The 19,715-nt window shown below is 55.7% G+C and overlaps 1 protein-coding gene across 5 annotated transcripts; it reads left to right on the forward strand.

The window, feature by feature from the left end:
• The first annotated feature begins 2,629 nt into the window (after positions 1 to 2,629).
• Positions 2,630 to 19,715, forward strand: CSK (C-terminal Src kinase). Of its 5 annotated transcripts, none has more exons than XM_045848644.1 (14): positions 2,630 to 3,288; positions 14,308 to 14,420; positions 14,760 to 14,838; positions 15,163 to 15,288; positions 15,413 to 15,525; positions 15,823 to 16,042; positions 16,883 to 16,976; positions 17,166 to 17,231; positions 17,315 to 17,414; positions 17,507 to 17,597; positions 18,054 to 18,127; positions 18,214 to 18,409; positions 18,542 to 18,628; positions 18,871 to 19,715. In XM_045848644.1, the coding sequence occupies exons 3-14, from the start codon at positions 14,824 to 14,826 to the stop codon at positions 19,051 to 19,053; spliced, it is 1,365 nt and encodes a 454-aa protein (XP_045704600.1). In that variant the 5' UTR covers positions 2,630 to 3,288; positions 14,308 to 14,420; positions 14,760 to 14,823; the 3' UTR covers positions 19,054 to 19,715. The 5 variants fall into 5 exon arrangements, with proteins under 5 accessions (XP_045704600.1, XP_045704602.1, XP_045704601.1 ...); XM_045848646.1 differs by having other exon boundaries at positions 15,175 to 15,288; XM_045848645.1 differs by lacking the exon at positions 14,308 to 14,420.

Genomic DNA, 19,715 nt, shown 5'->3' on the forward strand with positions numbered 1-19,715 from the left:
GGCAGGGTTATGCAAAGCATCCTCACTGGTCTCTTGACCTTCACTCAGTCATGTCACTTCCCACTTAAGACCCTTCAATGGCTCCCCATTGCTCATATAATAAAACCCAAACTCATGTAACAGCATCCCTGATCCATAGCGCCCTACAGAATCTGGTCCCTTCCTCTCACACCATTCTCCCCGCTTGTTGCTCTTGTCATCCCAGCCTTCTGCCCCTCAAGCTTCTCTCTGCCTGTTTCTCCAGACCACTCTCCTCTGTCAAGCACTCATGAACTTCACACCAGTGTATAATTGTTCTGTTTATTGCTTTATTCTCTTAGGCAAGACCCATGCTCACTCTTCGCTCACTTTTTTGTCTCCAGCATCCAGAACAGTGCCTAGCACTTAGGAGGTGCCCAGCATTTGTTGAATGAATGAATGAATGAATGAATGAACGAGGAGATTGGCAGTTCATTGGCTCTTCCACTACAAGGTGGTTCTGTGGGGCAGGGCCCTTTATTGATTTGCCCCCCACCCCCCACAACCCGTGCCTAGGACTCAGAGAAAAAGAATTTATTTCACTGCTGTGAAGAGGTGGAGCCAGCATTCAAATGCAAGTCTGTTTGACTCCAAAGTTCACACTCTGGGCCACATAAACCCAGGGGGAAAAGTCAAACTCATTTGAGGTTAAGGGAAGACAGGTTGGTAACAAAACTGGGGCAGGGGTTAGAGCATCTTCTCCAAATCAGCTGCACTACCTTCCCATTTTGCCAGCTGACTCGGCCAGGGTAGAAGAGATATCAACTTCTGCCTTCCAGAAGGCTTCGGAGAGCTGCTGAAACGCATTCCTTTAGGCTGAGAGGTGGCCCCACCAGCCCCACTTTATCATTCCATCTCAACCTCAGAGGAAAGAAAGGGAAACCAAATGAGCTGAGCACCCTCTCCACCCCCTCACCTTCAGGCCATTATCTTGTTAAATCTGCACCTTCTCTTTTGAGAGAGGTGTATTTTGAGTAGGATCTTACAGAAAGAGGAAACTAAGCTCAGAGAACTTAAGTAACTAACCCAAGGTCACACAGCTAGTAAATAGCCCAGCTGAAATTTAACTTTAAGATTTGAAGCCCATGGGATGGGAGTGAAGAACAGAAAACTGTACTTGAATAATGGTTAAAATTTAAAAAAAGAAGATTTGAAGCTCAAATTCATGCTTTTCTCCACTACACCCACCATAGTTATTTATCTCTGAGATTTACTATATCTTCTCAAAGGGCAGGGGTGTGACTACTACTTCCCTCCTTGAAAGGCTGGCCTCTTACTGGGAAGCTGGCCCAGGGGTGCATTGGATCAAAGGACCACCCTGTGGTTGTCTGAGTGGGCAACACCCTACTCCTGCACCTGGCATGTAAGACTCTTTACTCTCTGCAGCCACACTATGCCCCCAGCTCACTCTTCCACAGGGCCCTTTACTGTTCACCTCACTCCCTCAGCCCCTCATTAATTTTGAATTTTAAGACTTTGTCAGTACACCTCATCTCTCCCACTGGACAGTGCCCCTCCTCTCTGCCCACCCAACCCTGATCCTTCAGGGCCCAGTCCCTAGGAAATGACTTGACACCTCCCACCTACACTGGAGTCTCTGGTCTCTCCCCATCAATGCTCCCCTACACACACACACACACACACACACACACACACACACACTCTGCTCCTGTAGCTCAAAGCAGATCACCTCCCCGTTCCATGTTAACAATGATATATAATAACAGGCAATATTGAGGGCTGACCATGTGCCAGCCACAGCACACTAAGCATTTTAAACGTATTTACTCATTTCCTGCCCCACATGATTTTAAGAAGTTGATGCTATTCTCAGTTTTCCCCCCATTTTACCAAATGAGGATCTAAAGCATGGAGAGGTTAAGTAACTTTTCCAAAGTCACACAGCTATTGACAACTTCTTCATTGCTTCTGGGCTGAAAACAAAGTCTGAGCAAGTCCCACAAGGTTCTTTGAATCTCTCTATTCCTTGTGGCTTCCAAGACCCCAGCTCCCACCACTCTCCTGTACCCACACTGCAAAGTGCTTCCGCACTGAGCCACTTACAGTTCCCAAAGCCACCAAACTCTCTCATTTCTCCCTTCCTTTGTCCATGCCGTTCCCTCTGCCTGGAGTCCCAGCTCTATGAAGTCTCCCCATTAGCCTTCCCCTCTTTTCTGCTTCCTGTGGTACACCACCTTTCCACCCCTGGCAATTATTTCTTTGAGCTTGTCTGTTGGCCAGTTTTACTACTAAGAACTTTTTGACAGTCGTGAAGTGGTCCCACTAGCAAATAAATGCTTACTGCTATGACTGAGGTCCCCTCTCCATAACCAGATCAGAGAAGAGGAGCTCAGGCCCGGCCTAAATTGTTTCTACATCAGGGTAGCTGCGCCCAGAGATGGCTGGAAGTGGCTCCACGGCGGGCTGATCGGCCCTCTGCCGGGGACCGCCGGGAGCCCTCACCGCAGGCTCGCAGGTGGGGGCAAGGCGTGGGCGCAGACACACCCCCACACATACTGCTCCCGGCGCCCAGTAGGGGGCACCGTCCCGCCGGCTCACGCGCCGCCGGCCCACGCCCCGCCGCACGCCCGGCAGGCCCCCTCGCGCAGGCGCGCTGCCGCGGGCGGAGGATCCGGGCCGCGCTTCCTCTAGCCAGGCCTGCGAGCTTCCTCCCAGCGGAGCCCGGGGCGATCCGAGCTTGGCCGCTGCCGCCGAGCCCCCGGCCGTCTTCCCGCTCCCATCCCACCCCGCACCCTGCCTGAGGGTCCTGCTGGGGTGGGGTCCCGGCGGGGCGACCGCCCGGCCGCGCCGCTGTCGTGGCCGTCCCGCGGCCAGTAGTTCCTCCGCCCCAGCCAGCCTGTGGCCGCCGGATCCTTCGCGGCGTGGAGCGCGGGGAGCCCCAGCAGCTCCCGATCCAGCGTCCGGGGAGGCCCCCGGTAGCCGGCGCGACGTTCCAAAATCGAACCTTGGTGGCGGCGTTCGGAAGCGGAACTCTGCTGGGGCCGCGCCGGCTACATTGTTTCCTCCCCCTATTCCCTCCCGCCCCCTTTCCCCACGCCTTTCTTCCCTCCCCGACCCCCGGCCGCGCGGCTGGACCCCTGCCTCCGTCAGGCCACCCCTTCTTCCTCCCTCTTCGCACCTATACCTCTTTGTACCGCACGCCCCGGGGACCCCTGCTCCCCTCCCCTCTCTCCTGGCCGCACGGACCGTCCCGCAGGCCGCTGATGCTGCCCGCAGCGAGCTGGCTCGGCCCACAGTTTCCCGAGAGAGGTAAGTGCCTGGCTGGCCTGGAGGGGGCCGTCCGAGTGCTTCCCGGTGGTAGAGGGTAGAGGTTTCCAATTCCGCTTCGGTGCTTCTGTTGCAGCTGCCATCGCTTCCATTCCCATCCCCCGCCTCCCTTTCCCCCTTGTTCGTGGGTTCGAATTCTCCCGGGAATCTGTCAGCTCGACTGGGAGGGGAGCGCCGGAGGGACCTCCTGCCCTATGAATCCCTGAGACTTGTCTCAGGCTACCCCAAGTCTGTCCCTCTCTTTCCTCTGAATGGGGGCTGGCTGGAGCCCGGCGGGAGGGGTCAGCCTGGGCCAGGGCCCTGGCAGTGTGCCATTCTCTGTCCAGGGCATCCTTGCAGGTTCTTGGCCTGCCTGGTTCTGACCCCTCCTCTCTTTCACTGAGGCCCTGCCAGCTCTACGAAGCTCAGGGCCCAGAGGTCGAGCCAGTCACCCTCGGCCTCCCAGAAGGCCAGACCTAAGCCAAGAGATCTCTGGCCCTTGGGTGGGGATAATGGGCAGGGCCCCTGTCCTAGGTGGAGGTAGCACTGGGCATTAGGACCATGTCCCGACCTCCTGATAGTCTGGTCAAACCGTTCTAGGCTTCTCTGGGCCCAGGCTGGCTGTCAGGAAGGGGCGTGTCCAGCCATCAGATTCTTGGAGCTTAACTAGGGGCTCACCTTCCCTCCCATTTTATAGACCAGGGAACTGAGGCTCAAAAGGGGAAGTTGCTACCCCAGGCCTCTGGTAGAATTTTACCTTTTATCCTCCCATCCCCCACTCTGCATATACAGGGCTTCTGTAGGTGGTGGGCAACCAGGCAGGCATCTTCACCCACCAGGGACACAGGCTCCCAGGCTGGTCCATGAGACCCTGTTGAGTGAGCATTTGTTCCCCTCAGAGAGCTGGGAAGGAGGGAGAGGACTTCCGGCCCCAGCTGTGCTGGCTGTGGGTTCAGATAGCATCTGTACTCCCTCTGGTGCCTGAGGCTGGGTGCCACTAATGGGGACGTGGTGGGTGTATGGGGCCACCATCTAGTGCGGCCCTAGAGCTCAGCTGAAACAGCCTGATGGTCAGTCGAGATGCAGCCCTCCCTCACCTTGTCCCAGCTGGCCCAGGAGGAGCCAAGTTCAGACTGTGAATGGGATCTGATGGCGAAGGTGAGGGCCTTGTTTCCACAGGGAGCACCCTACAGCCTTGTCATAGGAGCAGCGTCAGGGGCGCCCAGGGGCCTTTTCCAAGCTCCCCACACCATGGGGGTTCCGGTGTCTTTCTTGGTGGGACCTCAGCAGGAACAGGGCAAAGGCAGCAAGAGGGAGACTGGGAGTGTGGCAGGATACTCTGGCTCCCACAAGGGTGGGAGGTTCCCTGGAGGATGCTGAGCCATGTTTGGGGCCCTGCTCAGGCCTCTGTCCTTGATTTAAAGTTTTTTTTTTTTTTCCTGGAAATCCAGATGTGGTGAGCCTGTGAGGCTCCCCTCATCCATCCCTAACTTCCTTTCCAGCCTGAGGCTCTGGGGCTGAGGCCTGACATGGTTAGGTGCTCTCACGCCAACCGTGACCTGAACTCGTGCAGCCAGAGTCCTGTGGCCTTCCTAGAAAAGGGTCTGGCTCCAGGCAGGCATGTGTGCAGGGATGTGTTTTTTACCTGGTGAGCTTGGTCCCTTCCTCCCTCTCAGAAGTGGCTCCTTTTCTCTCTGTGTTGGGTTGGGAGCAAGGAAGGATCAGAAAATGGTCCCCAGGGTCACTGCAGGGGACACCAGGCCCCAAAAGGCTGAGCCACTGTGGAGCAGCTCACAGTACAGGCAGCGGCTGTGGTCCAGAGCCCACAATGGGACTCAGCTGCTCCAGCAAGCCGCCAGGTGGCTTGATCGGGCAGAACAACCTGGGTCCAGTTCTGGGTTCTAGTTTTTGAGGAATTTCAAAGCCTCTACACATAGTCCCCAAAGAACAGAGTAGTTTGCTGTGAGGAAGACATGGCAGGGAGAGAGACCCGAACGTGTCTGTGGAGCTGCCCGTAACAGAAGGGCCGTGCGTGGTAAACCATGTCCCAGACACAAGAGCTGGAGCCTCAGGCATGTGGGGCCCAGGAAAGCAAATCTGAGTTTGTTACGAGAAAACTATGTATATGTTAGTTTCTTAATTTAGAAAGTAAGAAAACAGCACTACAGGAAGTTGAGAAAACAAAAGTCACCCACTCTTTCTTTACAGGCACAGCGACTGTAGCATTTTGGAGTTCCCTGCCAGTCTTTTCTGGGGTTTTCTTTTTTTTTCCCCTCCCCGTTGTTGCTGTAGTTGTTTGAATGTGCGCGCCATGACACCTTGTTTCATCTAACACTGTGTCTGTGGGCATTTTTTAATGTCACTACGTGGTCTGTGTAACTTTGACTCTAAAAAGCTATAGAATTTTCCAAATTGCTGCCACAGCAACCAAACCCAGACCTTCTTACTAAGCATGTGCACTGCTGTTGCACACCCGTTGCTGTGGTGGTGGTTACAGACCGGCAGAGCAACCAGGCGTGTGGAGAAAGCGGGCAGTTTAGCACCCAGGTGAGGCTGGTTCCAGGCCCAGCCCATGCCATTCAGACCTGGGTGGACAGGCCTTGAACAAGTCACCCTCTGTGCCCGAGGTCTTTCATGCACACACCAAGGATGGTGGTACCTGCTTCAGAGGGGAGTGTGCAGACAGTGTGAAGTAACTAAGGTGCTAGAAAGTGTCTGGCACGGTCCCTGGCTTCCACAGGCACTCTGTCAGGAGGGGTTGACGCTGTTGGTATAATGCCCACCACAGGCTGCGTCAACATGTGGGGAAGATTTGGCTGGTGGCTCACCCAGCCAAGGCCCAATCTCTGCCAAGGAGTGGGGGGCTCCTGAAACATTCCGGCCAGTACCCTCTCCTTCCTCCCTCCTTTCCCCTCCCTACCACCCTGGGATTGGCCAGCCCAGGTCATGGGTCTGGCTCTGGGAAGATGGGCTACTGGTTGGTTTCTGGAACCTGAACCTACCCATTTTCTCTTCTTCCAGCATCAGAGCTGAGTAGACGGGCCTCTTCTCTGAGAGCACAGCTGCCTCCCGTCCCGCAGCTTCAGCTACTTCCTAGGCCAGCCCTTGCATTTCCCCAGTGAGGAGAGAGGCCTACTTTCCCTGGGAAAGCTGAGACTTGGGCAAGGAACCCAGGCGTTCTGAGCCCTAACCCAGGGACAGCCTTGCCAACCTCATTGTCCTACTCTTTCCCAGGGGCCGAGGTGGGCAAGAATTTTAGAGCCTCCCATGGGGAGTTGGAAGGGAACATAGATGGTCCACAAATCTCTGGGGAAGTCTCGTGTGTTCGCGCCTTCCTCTTTGGCAGGTGTTCCCCAGGTCTGACCTGAGAGTGTATTGATGTGATATTGCTCGCTTCCTCTTGTTCTGCTTCTGTGGAGACCAGAGAATTGGGAGTGCCCTCCTGGGACCACCCCGTGGACAGTAGGAGGAAACCAGTCTCAGCTTGTCAGTCCCAGGCTTAGAAGACCATGGCCCCAAATGACCCCAGGATGGCCCAGAACTAACCTAGGGACAGGGTCCTCCCCGAGGTGGCCCATTCAATGCAGAGGTCGCCATGCATGTGACCTTGGACTCTGGCTGCCGGACTTCTGCCTGTGGAGTGTCTGCCTTTTCCCTGGTCTTGGTGCAAGGGAAGTGGGTATCACAACTGCCCTCTTGTCCCACAGTCTGAGCTGGGATGAGGTCACAGGGCGGGGTCCTCTCCAAGACGCTGGGCCAGCTAGGGTAAGCCCTTGCAGTGTTTTTCAGTCCCCTCTCCTTGGCTGGGCAGGATGGGTGGAGGAGCAGGCCACCCCCCACACCAGGCAGGGAGCACTGCCTCCCTTCCTCCCCTCCTCTGGGTCCCTTCATCCAAGCACTAGAAATAGAACCTGCTAAGTAATGATTAAAGTCAAATTCAGACCTAAAAATAAAGAGCTGTTGAAGGGAGATCCAGTGTGCTCCCTGCGTGGCTGAGGGGGGAGGGGGAGAGCAAGGCCAGGCTAGCTTCCAAGGTCCAGCCCCTGCCTCCTGGGAGAGACCAAAGCCCATGGGGTATCAGTACTGTTCCACCAATTGTGGGGTCTCTGTGGAGCAGGATGCAGCCTGCACCAAACGGGAGGACTGGCAGGACCAGGGAGAAAATCCCATTCTTCCCTTGAGGAAACTGAGACCCAGGAGGGAGAAGGGAGGGATCTGTCCAGCTACTGGCTGGGAGCTGCTCTGGGCAGGCCCCCAGGGGCCTGAGAGCCACATGCAGCCCGTCTCCTTTCTGCTTGCTCAGTTTCTCTTCCTGGTTTTGAGGTACTGTGATGAGAGCAGCTTCTCACACAGGAGCTGTGTACGCCTTGGTGGGGCTGGGCCTCTAACCGCAGCTTCCCTCCGCCTCCCCCAACCCCCACCCTTCGTGGTCTGGGCCCAGAGGTGCAGGAGCAAGCAGAAGAGGGGCTGCCTTCCTGCTCCGTAGTTGGAACCCTTGTGGGTGGGTGACATTCTGATGCCTGCTTACCTGGTTCTCACCCAGACCCAGGCATTTATGGCCTGTGCTATCTACTGTCAGGGACACAGGAGGGGGGAATGGAAGAGGAACCCTGAGAGCTCCCCTGCTGGCCAGTAGAAGAGACCAGACTCTGAGACGAGTCAATTAGGGGAGGCCTGTGGTTCCGACTTCCTGGCAGAGCTGGTGGGAGCTCAGAAGCTGGGGATCTGCGTAGGCTGTAACAGCAGAAGGCTTCCTGGAGGGGAAGGGCCATGAAAATCAAGAAAACATTTGCAGAAGAGGCAGGGTTGGGGCAGAGGTCCTTGCTTGGAACTTCCACCCTCCCAAGGGCTGTGACTTCTCTAGTGGCAGTGTGGCCCTAGACAAACTTTTGGCCACTGTGTTCGAGGCAAAGTATGGCAGACAAGCAAGGAGTGGGCACAGGTGTGACTTGTGCTTCCCACCACAGGAGGGCCAAACTCCGGGCAGACCTCCCCTCAGCGGCCCTCCTCACCTATCTGTCCTTTTTCAGGGTGCCAGTCTGTCCCACCCAAGGAAAGGTTTGAGGTTTTTTTCCTGACCAAATTCAGATCTGAGCTTAACTCCCTGCTTACCCCTTGGAAGTTGGGTGCCCCTGCTCAGGACCTGGTTCCCCCTCAGTCAAACACAGATCAGCGGGGAAACTCTCACAGAGCTTTGGGAGGATTAAGTAACTAACTCAGGGCGCGTCAGTAGGCTCTAATTCTGCACCTTCATTTTCACAGCCCTTCTGCCCAGGGAGGCTACTGGCCCCCAGTCCCTCAGGTGGATAATCAGGTGGATAGCAGAGCGGTGTGTCTTGTGTGAGGCTGGAGCGCTTTCCCTTCTGAGCTGCACCTTCTCTCCGTCCCGTTCTGGGATGGGGAGACCAGGGATCTGTGGCCAAAGTTCTAGACGGCTCCTGTGCATCTGGGCCTCAGTCTCCCCTCCTGTAATATGGCTAGGAGCCTTCAGGTGAGGGACAGGGACACTCCATGGTTTTTAAGGGTTCCCTGAAGGTCAGTACTGGAAGGCCGTATGTAAATGTAGGCAAATAAAGATGCAAACACCACAGCCTTTGCTCAGGCAGGGTAGGGGCAGACTGAGGAAGGCCCTGGGGAGGCCCCAGTCCCTGCTGCCCAGTGCATGTAGGTAATTAGGACCCTGAGTGGTAATTAGAAACCTTTCTGGGCCGGGAGTACCAGCCTCCAGTTGCAGGGGGGCCTGGGGGAGGGGACTCCCACCGGCTTCCTCTCACTCCCAAACCTCTAGACGAGACTTGCAGTCCCACTAAGACAGCCACTGGGGGCAGAAAAAAGCCAGTGAATTGCTGTAATTTTGTTTTTTTAATATTTTCCAGCCGTTAAACTGGCACATTCCCTTAGGACAGGGGTGCTGAAGGTTGAGGGAGCTTGGGGGTGGGGGTTGAGCAGCACACACTGGAGCAGAAGTGGGTCGTCCTTCCAAACCTTCCCTGATCCCCAGGGAAGTTTAGGCTTCAAGGGTCGTGTGCCCAATTCTGCTGTCCGGCCCTGAGACATCTGTGCAATGAAGTTGCTGAGGCTCCAGAACCTTTCGCCCCCATAGCCTGGCGCGTGGCCAGGAGCACCCCAGTGTCCACAGCCTGGGTGTCCTTTGCAGAACCACAGGTGGGGCTGATTTCACTGCTGCCAAACCAGCCCAACTGCCGGCAGCGCCCCGCCCTTCTCAGGTGCACTGCCCTTGCGGAGGGGCGCGCCCAAGTCGGAAGTTCGGTTCTGCTCGTATCTGTCCTGTGACTTGTCAGAAACCTCTGGGCTGACTTCAAAGACTCTGTGTACCCCACCCTGAGCCTTCTTCAGCCTCAATTAATTCCCTCTGTGCTACAGTTTGGACTCTTGGCCTGACCTGGTCTAGCACACCACCCCTCTTCTGTTCGCTTCCACCTAAAATCCTCCTGGTTCCGGCTCCCCTGCCCTTCTTCCTGAAAGCCTTCCCAGGTTGCCCAGGTCTGTCCTGTCTGTTGAGGCACTGAGCACGCCTGGCCATGGTTGTCCATCAGGAGGACAGGAGTGGGTCTGCATTTGGTTGGGGCATTGAGTGGAGTTCTTGGGGCCCCAAGGACAGGACCTCCTGGGCCCTTTACTCTCCCAGCCCACCAGGCATGGGGCTGGGTGTGCGGGGAGGCTCCTGAAAAACTGGCGCAAAGAATGAGAGGGCAAGGTGTACCTGCCCATTGCTTCCTGTGGCTGCCTGTGCCCCACCCCCCAGACTCCAGCTGGGTCCCGTGGCAGAACCAGTGTCTGGGGGCCATGGCCCCCAGTTCCCCCGGGTCTCTTGTGCACTTCCCCTTTCAGTGGGTATTTTTAGCTGGGTATAAACAGTTACCAAAGGCTCCCATGCCCCATTAGGCAGTGGAGTTTTGGTGAGGGGGAAGGGCAGGAGCCCCTTGACCTACCCTGGCCCTTAGCACATGCTTGGCTGTGGGGGTCTAAAACTGTCCCTAGGGCAGGGAAGTGGCAGCCCAGGAGTTTCTGGTTCCGATCCCTACCAGCCTGGGCTCCCAAGAAAGGCCTGCCTGAGGCTGCGGCCACTGACCTCAGTACTTGGGCACAATGCCCAGTCTGTTCCCGGGACCCTAGCACAAGGACTGCTGGGATCAGGGTTTGGGGCAGGAAGTCCCTGCCCCATAGCCCTATGGGGGTGGGGTGACAGCTGCTGTCCTTTGGGGTTAAGTATAGTACCATCGGTTATAGGACTTAAGTGTGGTGCAGCCAGCCTAGCTTCCCTCTTTCCTTTGTTGATTCATTCATTCATTCAGCACTCTGGGCCCAGCCCATGCTGGGGCGTGAGTCAGCCCCCAGCTTTTCCCCTGAGAGCTGGCTGCCAGTCCATGATCAGTGGAGTTCCGACTGCAGCCCAGGGATGTGTGAGAGGCGTGGAGGCCCAGAGCAGCCAGCACAGCTGGGGGCACGGGAAGCTCCTGGCAAAAGTGGCTTTCAAAAAGTTCTTTATTTTCATTCTTACTTTTAGAGGGAAGGTAATACATGAGTGTGGTTTAAAAAAAAAAAAAGCTAAGGACAATATTAGCAAATACACAGTGAAAAGGAAGTTTCCCTTGAATTTAATACTCTCTTCCCACTCCCATTTCAGAGGCAGCCTCTCTTAATCAGTTTCCTCTGTCTTTCAAAGATAATCTGCATATCTGAGTTTAGGGAGGAATTGCATATCACTTTAAAAACACAACCGGTAATATACCATGGACAGTGTCCCTTGCCTTGCTCTTTCTTACTTTTGAGTATTTCAAACCTACCAAAAAGCTGAAATAATAATATAATGAATACCTCCATACATCCTTTACCCAAATTCACTAGTTCTAAACATTTTGCTATATTTGCTTTGCCTTTTCTTTCATAGATATAGACATGTGTGTATATGTTTTCTTTTTTTTTTTTTAAGAGAGGAAGAGAAACATCAGTGTGGTTGCCTCTTGTGTACCCCCTACTGGGCACCTGGCCTGCAACCCAGGCATGTGTCCTGACTGGGAATCAGACCAGCGACCCTTTGGTTCATAGGCCAGCACTCAATCCACTGAGCCACATCAGGCAGGGCTGTTTCATTTTTTTACTGGTATATTTGAGTGTTAGTTAAGGCATCATACCTTTTACACCCAAGTATTTTAGCATGAATCTCTTAATAATCCCAGTATTGTGGTCACTCTTAATATTATATAACATTTCTGCCCTGGCTGGTGTGGGTCAGTGGATTGAGTGCCAGCCTGCAAACCAAAGATTCTCCAGTTTGATTCCCAGTCAGGACACACACCTGGGTTGTGGGCCAGGTCCCTAGAGGGAGGGCGAGAGGCAACCACACATTGATGTTTCTCTCCCTCTCTTTCTCCTTCCCTTCTCCTCTGTCTAAAATGAATAAAATCTTAAAAAAGGAAAATAAAAAAGTATATAACATTTCCATTTCCCCAATTGTCCCCAAATGATTTTTGTAACTATTTCTCCCTCTGATCCAGAATCCAATTCAGAGTCACTCGTTGAATCTTAGGTCATGTTTCTTTTTTCCAACTTTATTGACATGTAATGTTATATGTTTAATGTGCAAAATGTAATGATTTGATATGTGTATATAGTGTAAAAAGTTACCACAATATGGCTAATTAACACATGCTTTACCTCACATAATTAGCAGCTTGCTGTCTCATGTTTCTTCTGTGTCTTATTTAATCTGGAGCATTCCCCAGCCTTTGTTTGTTATGTCCTTTATGACACTGACGTTCAGAGTCAGGCTGGGTGTGTGGGCTCTGTCTGGCTCATCTCCCTGACAGGAGTCAGGCCCACAGTGCTGCAGAGCCACACGCCGGAGCCCGGGTCCTCCACTGGGCAGCACAGCAAGAGGGCCTCCGTGCAGCTTCTCGAGTAGCTGGGGATGCTTCATTTGACCATTTGGTTAACAGGGTGTCTGGGGCTTGGCAGCTGCATCCCACTGCTTTTCCCTCAATGACTTGTGCTGGCTTTTGCCATTTCTACTTACTCTGTTATGAGGGGTATCGTGTATCAGCAACTAGAGATCTGGTCCCATCCGCTGGAGTATGTCGTTCCCTTTTAGGGATATTCAGTCATTTATTTACTTGGCCCTTGTTAATGGACATAAAGATTGTCTCCCAGTCTCTTGCTACTACAAAAGTACTGTATGGACTGTCCCACCATATATTTCAGGCAGACATCCAACAGGAGGCTTTCCTCCGCTGCGCCCTAAAGGTTGAGCAGGGGGAAGGGAGTGGGAAGAAAATGCCAAGGCAGGATGTGGGAACAGCAGGTGGAAACCAGGTGTAGTTGAGGTACCAGAGAGCCAGCAAGTCCCAGAGCAGCCCTGGAGCTTCCGGGTTATCACCAACCCATTGTACTGATGGAGGTGGCACTGGGTCCCCAAGTTGCAGACAGGAGAGCAAAGGGAAGTTTGTTCTTCCCTGTCCAAGCCCAGGCCCTCAAGGAAGCACACCCAGATTACTGTTGCCTGGGCTTGCCCCTTCCTCTCAGCATCCCTGGCTTCTCTCCCCTCCCTTGCACGCTCTCCCCTGGGCCACGTGGTCCTGGCATGGTGCGGGCAGGGAGGCACGGAGGTGGCTGACATCTGAGGGCTCATGCGTCAGAAAGGCAAAATGGTCACTTGGGATGTGACGTGACTTTGGGCAGGGCCACCTTGCCTCTTGGCTTTGCTCTGGGTCCCCGTCTATAAAGTGGGGTGGCGTCTCTCAGCTGTTAGAGAACTTCATGAGCCGCAGTGTGCCAGAGACAGGGCCTGGCACAGAATGAGTGCTCAGAGAACGGGCCTGTTATTATTATTATTATTACCATCAAGTCAGTGGGGGAGACGGCAGCAGCTGCAGGCTGGGAAAGGAGTGTTTGCAAACTGACAGCCAGGAGGGTGACTAATGGAGCCGCAGCCTCCTAGCCCTTCTGCAGTGGCTTGCTTCTTGGGGGGGAGGGGAAGCATGGGATATGGAGAGCAAGCAGAGCCCCTGTTTAGAAGGGCTGAAGGTTAGGGGCCTCAATTCCAGGTCTGGGCTGTCACCCTAAGTAGGTCTGTGACTTCAGGCAAGTTGTTCAACCTTGAGAGCCTCAGTTTCTGCTTCTGTAAAATGGGGGTGAGGAGCTCACAGCTCCCACAGCATGGACCCCAAGAGCCTAGGGGTGGTTTCTGTCCAGGTGGCTCGTGCATGTGGGGGCAGGGCACAGGAACGAGGGTCATCCTCCCTGACCTTCAGTCTTCCTAACAAACAGCAGAGGTTGATGGATTGGCCTTTGGGGAAGGGAAGAGAGGCTTATGCCAGACACTTCCAAATCTAGGGCTTCATTCCACTCTTCCCACAGCCTACTTGCAGGGGACTCCTGTCCCTGCGTTTCAGGGTGAGGGATTGAGTCATTCACCCAAGTTGCACACTCAACAGAGCCAGGTCTGCCTGACTCGGAAACCAGGAGTGAGGCCTGGAAGCCGTGGTGGTTCTGCTGCTGAGGCCCCAGGCCCCAGGCCCCATGACCCTCAGAAGTAAACTCTGGTTCCCCACATTAGTGTTTGAAGCCTCTACACTTTGCAAGGTCTCTGCCAGGCCCAGCTCAGGGAACTGCAGCAGAGTGACCCCACCCCCGACTGGGTTCAGACAGCCTCGCAGCCGACAGGCAGAAGCTCCCACTGCGCTCCTTCCAGTCGCCGTCCTGCACCCTGCACCGTAGATTAGGCCGATTTTCAACTTTATCCAGATGCAGTTAAAGGCATGTGCTCGTCCGCGACTGGCTTCTTGGTTAACATGATGTGTAGAAGTTTATTGGTGGTGTTTCATAGCTGTTGCTCACTGAGCCTCACAGCAGTACAGGGCTCCATTCTGTGAACACACCACTGTGTATCCCTCTGACTTTTGGGAGGCATCCGGGAAGCTCCCAGTTTGAGGTTTATTACAGATCTTGCTGCAGAGGGTGCTCTGTGCTGGCCTCAGTGAACACTGGCCTCTTTTCTCCTAGGTGTGTACCCCGAAGTGGTGTGACCAGGCCACAGGGTCGGTGGCCTTGGCTGTAGAGATACTGCCTGAGCAAGTTTTTATAGACAAAGAAACTAAGACACCCACAGAAGACAGGTGACTTTTCCCAAGTCACTTGTACCTTCCCTGGGGTTCACAGGCCTGGCCTGGGCCCTCTTCCCCCCAGAGCAGTCACCTAGCACTGGTCTTGGGGCTGGTGGCTATTCTGTCAGTCTGTGAGGCCCCCTCTGTTCCTGAGGGTCCTCGGCCCTCCTGCTCCTGCCTACTCCCCGCTTCAGCGCCCAGCCTGAGGAGACTGGGGGGCTGCCCTCACCCCGGGCCCAGCTCTGGTTGCCTTGGGCGCCTGTTTAGATTGCTGTGGGGAGGGGTGGGGTCTCAGTAACTTGAAGGGGAGCCATCTCTGCACATCCATCCTCGATCTTTTTCTTCCTACAGCTCTCATGGTACCAAGTGACAGGTCAGCCTTCCTGTGACACGGGGACGCTCGACTTCTGAGAAGATGTCAGCAATACAGGTACCACAGGGGCAGCATCTAGAGCAGTTGAGCCCCCCCAGTGGGGGTGCTGAGCAGAAAAAAGGGCTCAGATCAGTTTGCTCCCATTTTCCCAGCCCTCTGTCCCAGCCCTGGTTTTTAACAAAGTAGAATGCCAGGGTGCACTGTCACACACGGGGCCTTAAGGGTGGGTGGGCTGGGGCAGAGGCGGAATGTCAGCTGGGAGGAACCCAGGGTTCCAGAGCTCCCGTAGGGGGCAGTGCCTCACCCGGCTCAGAGAAGACAGCTGAGAGCTGTGACCACGAGGGTTTGTGGGCAGGTGGGTGCTGCACCGCCCACCTGTAGCCTGTCCTGCAGGCCACCTGGCCATCCGGTACAGAGTGCATTGCCAAGTACAACTTCCACGGCACAGCGGAGCAGGACCTTCCCTTCTGCAAGGGGGACGTGCTCACCATTGTGGCCGTCACCAAGGTAATCAGGGAGTTCATACATCCACCCCACCCTCTCCCACCTCTGGGCATTCCCCCTGGGTCCAGGTTCCCTGCAGGGGGAGGTGGGCCTGAGAATGAACATGTCTGGGCTGCCCTCTCCCCAGGACCCCAACTGGTACAAAGCCAAGAACAAGGTGGGCCGTGAGGGCATCATCCCAGCCAACTATGTCCAAAAACGGGAGGGCGTGAAAGCAGGCACCAAACTTAGCCTCATGCCGTGAGTACCTCTGAGGGGGCTTCTCTTGCGGTCTGGGGAGGAGGGAGGATGAAGAGCCCTGATTCCCCCAGAAGAGAGTCAGGAAAACAGGGAGGCCACAGAAAAGGGCTGAAATGTCCTGAGGGCCTCTTGAGATGAGGGGAAGGGTATGGGTGCTGGACCTCAAAGGGAAAGGATGGGTCCAGGACTGAAGAGGGGAGGGTGGGAGCAGAGGGAGGCCCTTAGAAAGTAGAAGCTGGCAGGGGCACTAGGCTCCATACCTTTGGGCCACCGTGACCCTGGCCTGGCGTCCCCCAGCTGGTTCCATGGCAAGATCACACGGGAGCAGGCAGAACGGCTTCTGTGCCCGCCAGAGACGGGCTTGTTCCTGGTGCGGGAGAGCACCAACTACCCAGGTGACTACACGCTGTGTGTGAGCTGCGACGGCAAGGTGGAGCACTACCGCATCATGTACCACGCCAGCAAGCTCAGCATTGATGAGGAGGTGTACTTTGAGAACCTCATGCAGCTGGTGGAGGTGAGCCGCTGCACCCACAGGCCTGGATGCTGGCTCCAGACCCACTGCCTCTGACTGTTTGACCTCGGGACTGTCATGCAAACTCAGTGGCACCTGTTATGTGCCAGGGTGGACCTCTGATCCCATAATATCACCACAGGGAGGGCAGCACTGTCCCCATTTCATTGGCCAGGAAACGAAGGTTCAGAGCAGTTAGGAGACTTGCCTGAGATCACACAGCTGTAAATTGGAGGTGCCAGGACTTGAATCTGAGCCTCTCTGATCCTGGAACCACTTTGTTCCAGCCACTTATGGAGCTACATGGCCAAGTGTGTGTATATCAGTCCTCGTAGAGCTACACTAACGGTCAGGGTTTCCCTGGGCTCATGCACCTGCAATAGTGTGCCCACAAGTCCCTGCAGCTCCTGAGGCCAGCTCTGCCAGCCCTGGCCAGGCCACACCTGTAGCCCCAGGCAGCCTCCCAGATTCCTCCTGAATTCACTCTTATCTCCTTCCTTCTGCCGGCCTGGCCTAGCCTCTGGCAGGGGAGGGTCCTGGCATGCCTGGCTACAGGCTAGTGCTGGGACTGAGTCAGTGCTTGTCCTCTGCCTAGGAATGCTGGTGAGGACCAGAGTGGTAGCAACAATAGAGAATCTGTCCAGCAACTGGGTGTGGAGTGGCATGGGCAGTGGGCCATGTGTTGAAGTCTGGGGCCTCCATAACCCAGGCCCTGCCAGAAATAGGGATCCCTCCCCTGCCAAAGCAAGTCCTGGCGGGGTGGGATGAGCTTCTGCCGCCCTCAGGTGGTCAGACTGAGGTGGTGCATGTGAGTGGCTAGTGATCTGCTCTGCCCCCCTGCAGCACTACACCTCTGACGCGGATGGACTCTGCACACGGCTCATCAAGCCAAAGGTCATGGAGGGCACAGTGGCAGCCCAGGATGAGTTTTTCCGCAGTGAGTGCCACCCCCACCCCCAGTCCTCACTTGCCTACTTGCCTCTTGCTACCCAGGCTTCTTGGCACTGACCTATCCCAGAGGCTCTGGAGACCTCCAGGGAACCCCACACATTACATAGTACAGTCAGCCTCTGTAAACTCTGCTTCAGCGTCTCCAACCCTCACCGGACCCCCTTTCTTTCACCAGGTGGCTGGGCACTGAATATGAAGGACCTAAAGCTGCTGCAGACCATTGGGAAGGGGGAGTTTGGAGGTGAGCAGGAAGGTCTGGGAGCCCTTCGAGGGACCAAGGGACTGTGGGGAGTGTGGGAACAACCACCCGCTCTCTCCCCACAGACGTGATGCTAGGCGACTACCGAGGGAACAAAGTCGCCGTCAAGTGTATTAAGAACGATGCCACTGCCCAGGCCTTCCTGGCTGAGGCTTCGGTCATGACGTGAGTTGGGCAGGGGGTGAGTGGGAAGGTTGCCCCTCACGTGAAGGGGATGAGGAGGCGTGGTGGGCTCTGATCACTTTGTCTTGCCCCAGGCAACTTCGGCATAGCAACCTGGTACAGCTGCTGGGTGTGATCGTGGAAGAGAAGGGCGGGCTCTACATTGTCACGGAGTATATGGCCAAGGTGTGCAGCCCCAAGATCCACCCCTGTGCTGGAGCCCAACGCTGGGCTGTGCAGCTGCCTCCAGCCCCAGACGGCACCAGTGGGCCCTGCTGTCGTCCCCTCCCACCTGAGCTTTGAAGGCCCCAGGGCTCAGCTTTCGTCCTGGCTCATCATGTATTCACTGTGGCCTTGGACAAGTTGTATCATCACCTCTCTAAGCCTGTTTCCCCATCTGTGCAGTGGAGATACTAACAAAGTTGACCTCAGAGATTGATGAGAATTAAGAGATAATGCATGAGAATGGCTGAGGGGTGTTCCCTGTATAGACCCTAGTATTCCTGCCAACTCCTCCCATGCTCCTCCCCACTCCTCACACCTCCCCTGGGTGTCACACTTCACCCAGCCCCAGGTCCACTGTTCCCAAGGGCTGGAGGGAAAGTCTGACCTGTGGGCCATGGTCTGTCTGTCCTGTCCCAGGGGAGCCTGGTGGACTATCTTCGATCACGGGGTCGGTCGGTGCTGGGCGGAGACTGTCTCCTCAAGTTCTCACTGTGAGTGCAGCAGCCCCTGGGGAAGGGCTCCCCACCCTTTCCCGGGAGGCCTAATCTGAGGGGGCACGTGGCTGGCTCTCTCCCAGAGACGTCTGTGAGGCTATGGAATACCTGGAGGGCAACAACTTTGTGCACCGGGACCTGGCTGCCCGAAATGTGCTGGTGTCTGAGGACAATGTGGCCAAGGTCAGCGACTTTGGCCTCACCAAGGAGGCCTCCAGCACCCAGGACACAGGCAAGCTGCCAGTCAAGTGGACAGCCCCCGAGGCCCTGAGAGAGAAGGTGGGTGGGGAGCCTCCCCCATGTTCTGGGCCTCCCCCATGTTCTGATCAGTGGTGGACAGGGGTCCTGGGTTCTCTCCCCCCTACCCCCCATTCCCAGCATCTGACCCAGCTTTTCCCATCAACATGGTAGAAATTCTCCACCAAGTCTGACGTATGGAGCTTTGGAATTCTTCTCTGGGAAATCTACTCCTTTGGGCGAGTGCCTTATCCAAGAATTGTGAGTGCAGGCGCTGCGGTGGAGGACGGCTGGGGCTGTCGGAGGGCTGGGCAGGGGGCGAGGCCTCCCTGGGCTCTGCTTCCCTGGGCCGAGGCCTGGAAGCTGCAGGCTTGCGCTCGGGACCTTCCTGGCCTGAGTCTGAAGCAGAACTGAAGGGGATCAATCCCCCAAGGGGGGTGTTGAGTAGGGGTCCCCTCCCAGGTCAGGCCCTGCACAGACTCATACTGCCCCTCTACCCTCAGCCCCTGAAGGATGTCGTCCCCCGGGTGGAGAAGGGCTACAAGATGGACGCCCCTGACGGCTGCCCGCCCGCCGTCTATGAGGTGATGAAGAACTGCTGGCAGTTGGATGCCGCTTCAAGGCCCTCCTTCTTGCAGCTGCGGGAGCAGCTCCAGCACATCAAAGCCCGAGAGCTGCACCTGTGATGGCCAAGCACCCAGGGCGTGGGCCTTGGGGGCCGAACTTGGAGAGACGGGCCTTGAGCCCCCACTCAGTGGGCCCTGGCCTGAACTGAGCCCAGTGGGCTTCTTTCCTCTGTCCCAGCCTGTGCCTCCTCTGGCCCGTCTGGGGACCCCGCCTAGGCCTGGCAGCTTCTCTCATGGACCCACCTGTGGGGCTGGGGGAGGCCCACTGAAAGGCCAAGAAGCGAGGAGGCTGAGGAGCCGGAGGCAGACACCCCCACCATGGCCAGGCTTCCCTTGGCCTCCTATCTCTCACTTTCCTAGAGTTTTATTCCTTTCCTTTTTTGAGGGTTTTTTTCCCATGTGCTTATTTTTTATTATTTTTCAAGATAAGAAGAAAGTACCCAGGAAATGGGCATTTTACAAGAAGTACGAATCTTATTTTTCCTGTCCTCCCCATGAGGGTTGGGGAAACCAGGCCCCTCTCCAGGGACCCTTTGCCCAGCCTCGTTCCCCGTTCCGTGTTCCGTGTCCCGTGTCTCCTCGGTCGCCCCGTGTTTGCGCTTGACCACGTTGCACTGTTTGCATGCGCCCGAGGCAGATGTCTGTCAGGGGCTTGGAGCTCGTGTGTGCTGCCGCCACCTGCCTTGTGAGATGGAATCATAATAAACCACTCCATGAGGACA

This window comes from Phyllostomus hastatus, unplaced genomic scaffold (genome assembly GCF_019186645.2).
Source record: "Phyllostomus hastatus isolate PE091 unplaced genomic scaffold, TTU_PhHast_1.1 phas_contig_62, whole genome shotgun sequence".
Classification (NCBI taxonomy): Eukaryota; Metazoa; Chordata; class Mammalia; order Chiroptera; family Phyllostomidae; genus Phyllostomus; species Phyllostomus hastatus.

Excerpts from the sequence above, each read along its gene's own strand:
- CSK (XM_045848644.1), top strand. Across the intron at positions 17,415-17,506 it reads GCTGAGGCTTCGGTCATGAC|GCAACTTCGGCATAGCAACC; the intron begins GTGAGTTGGGCA and ends GTCTTGCCCCAG. Across the intron at positions 18,128-18,213 it reads TGTCTCCTCAAGTTCTCACT|AGACGTCTGTGAGGCTATGG; the intron begins GTGAGTGCAGCA and ends GCTCTCTCCCAG.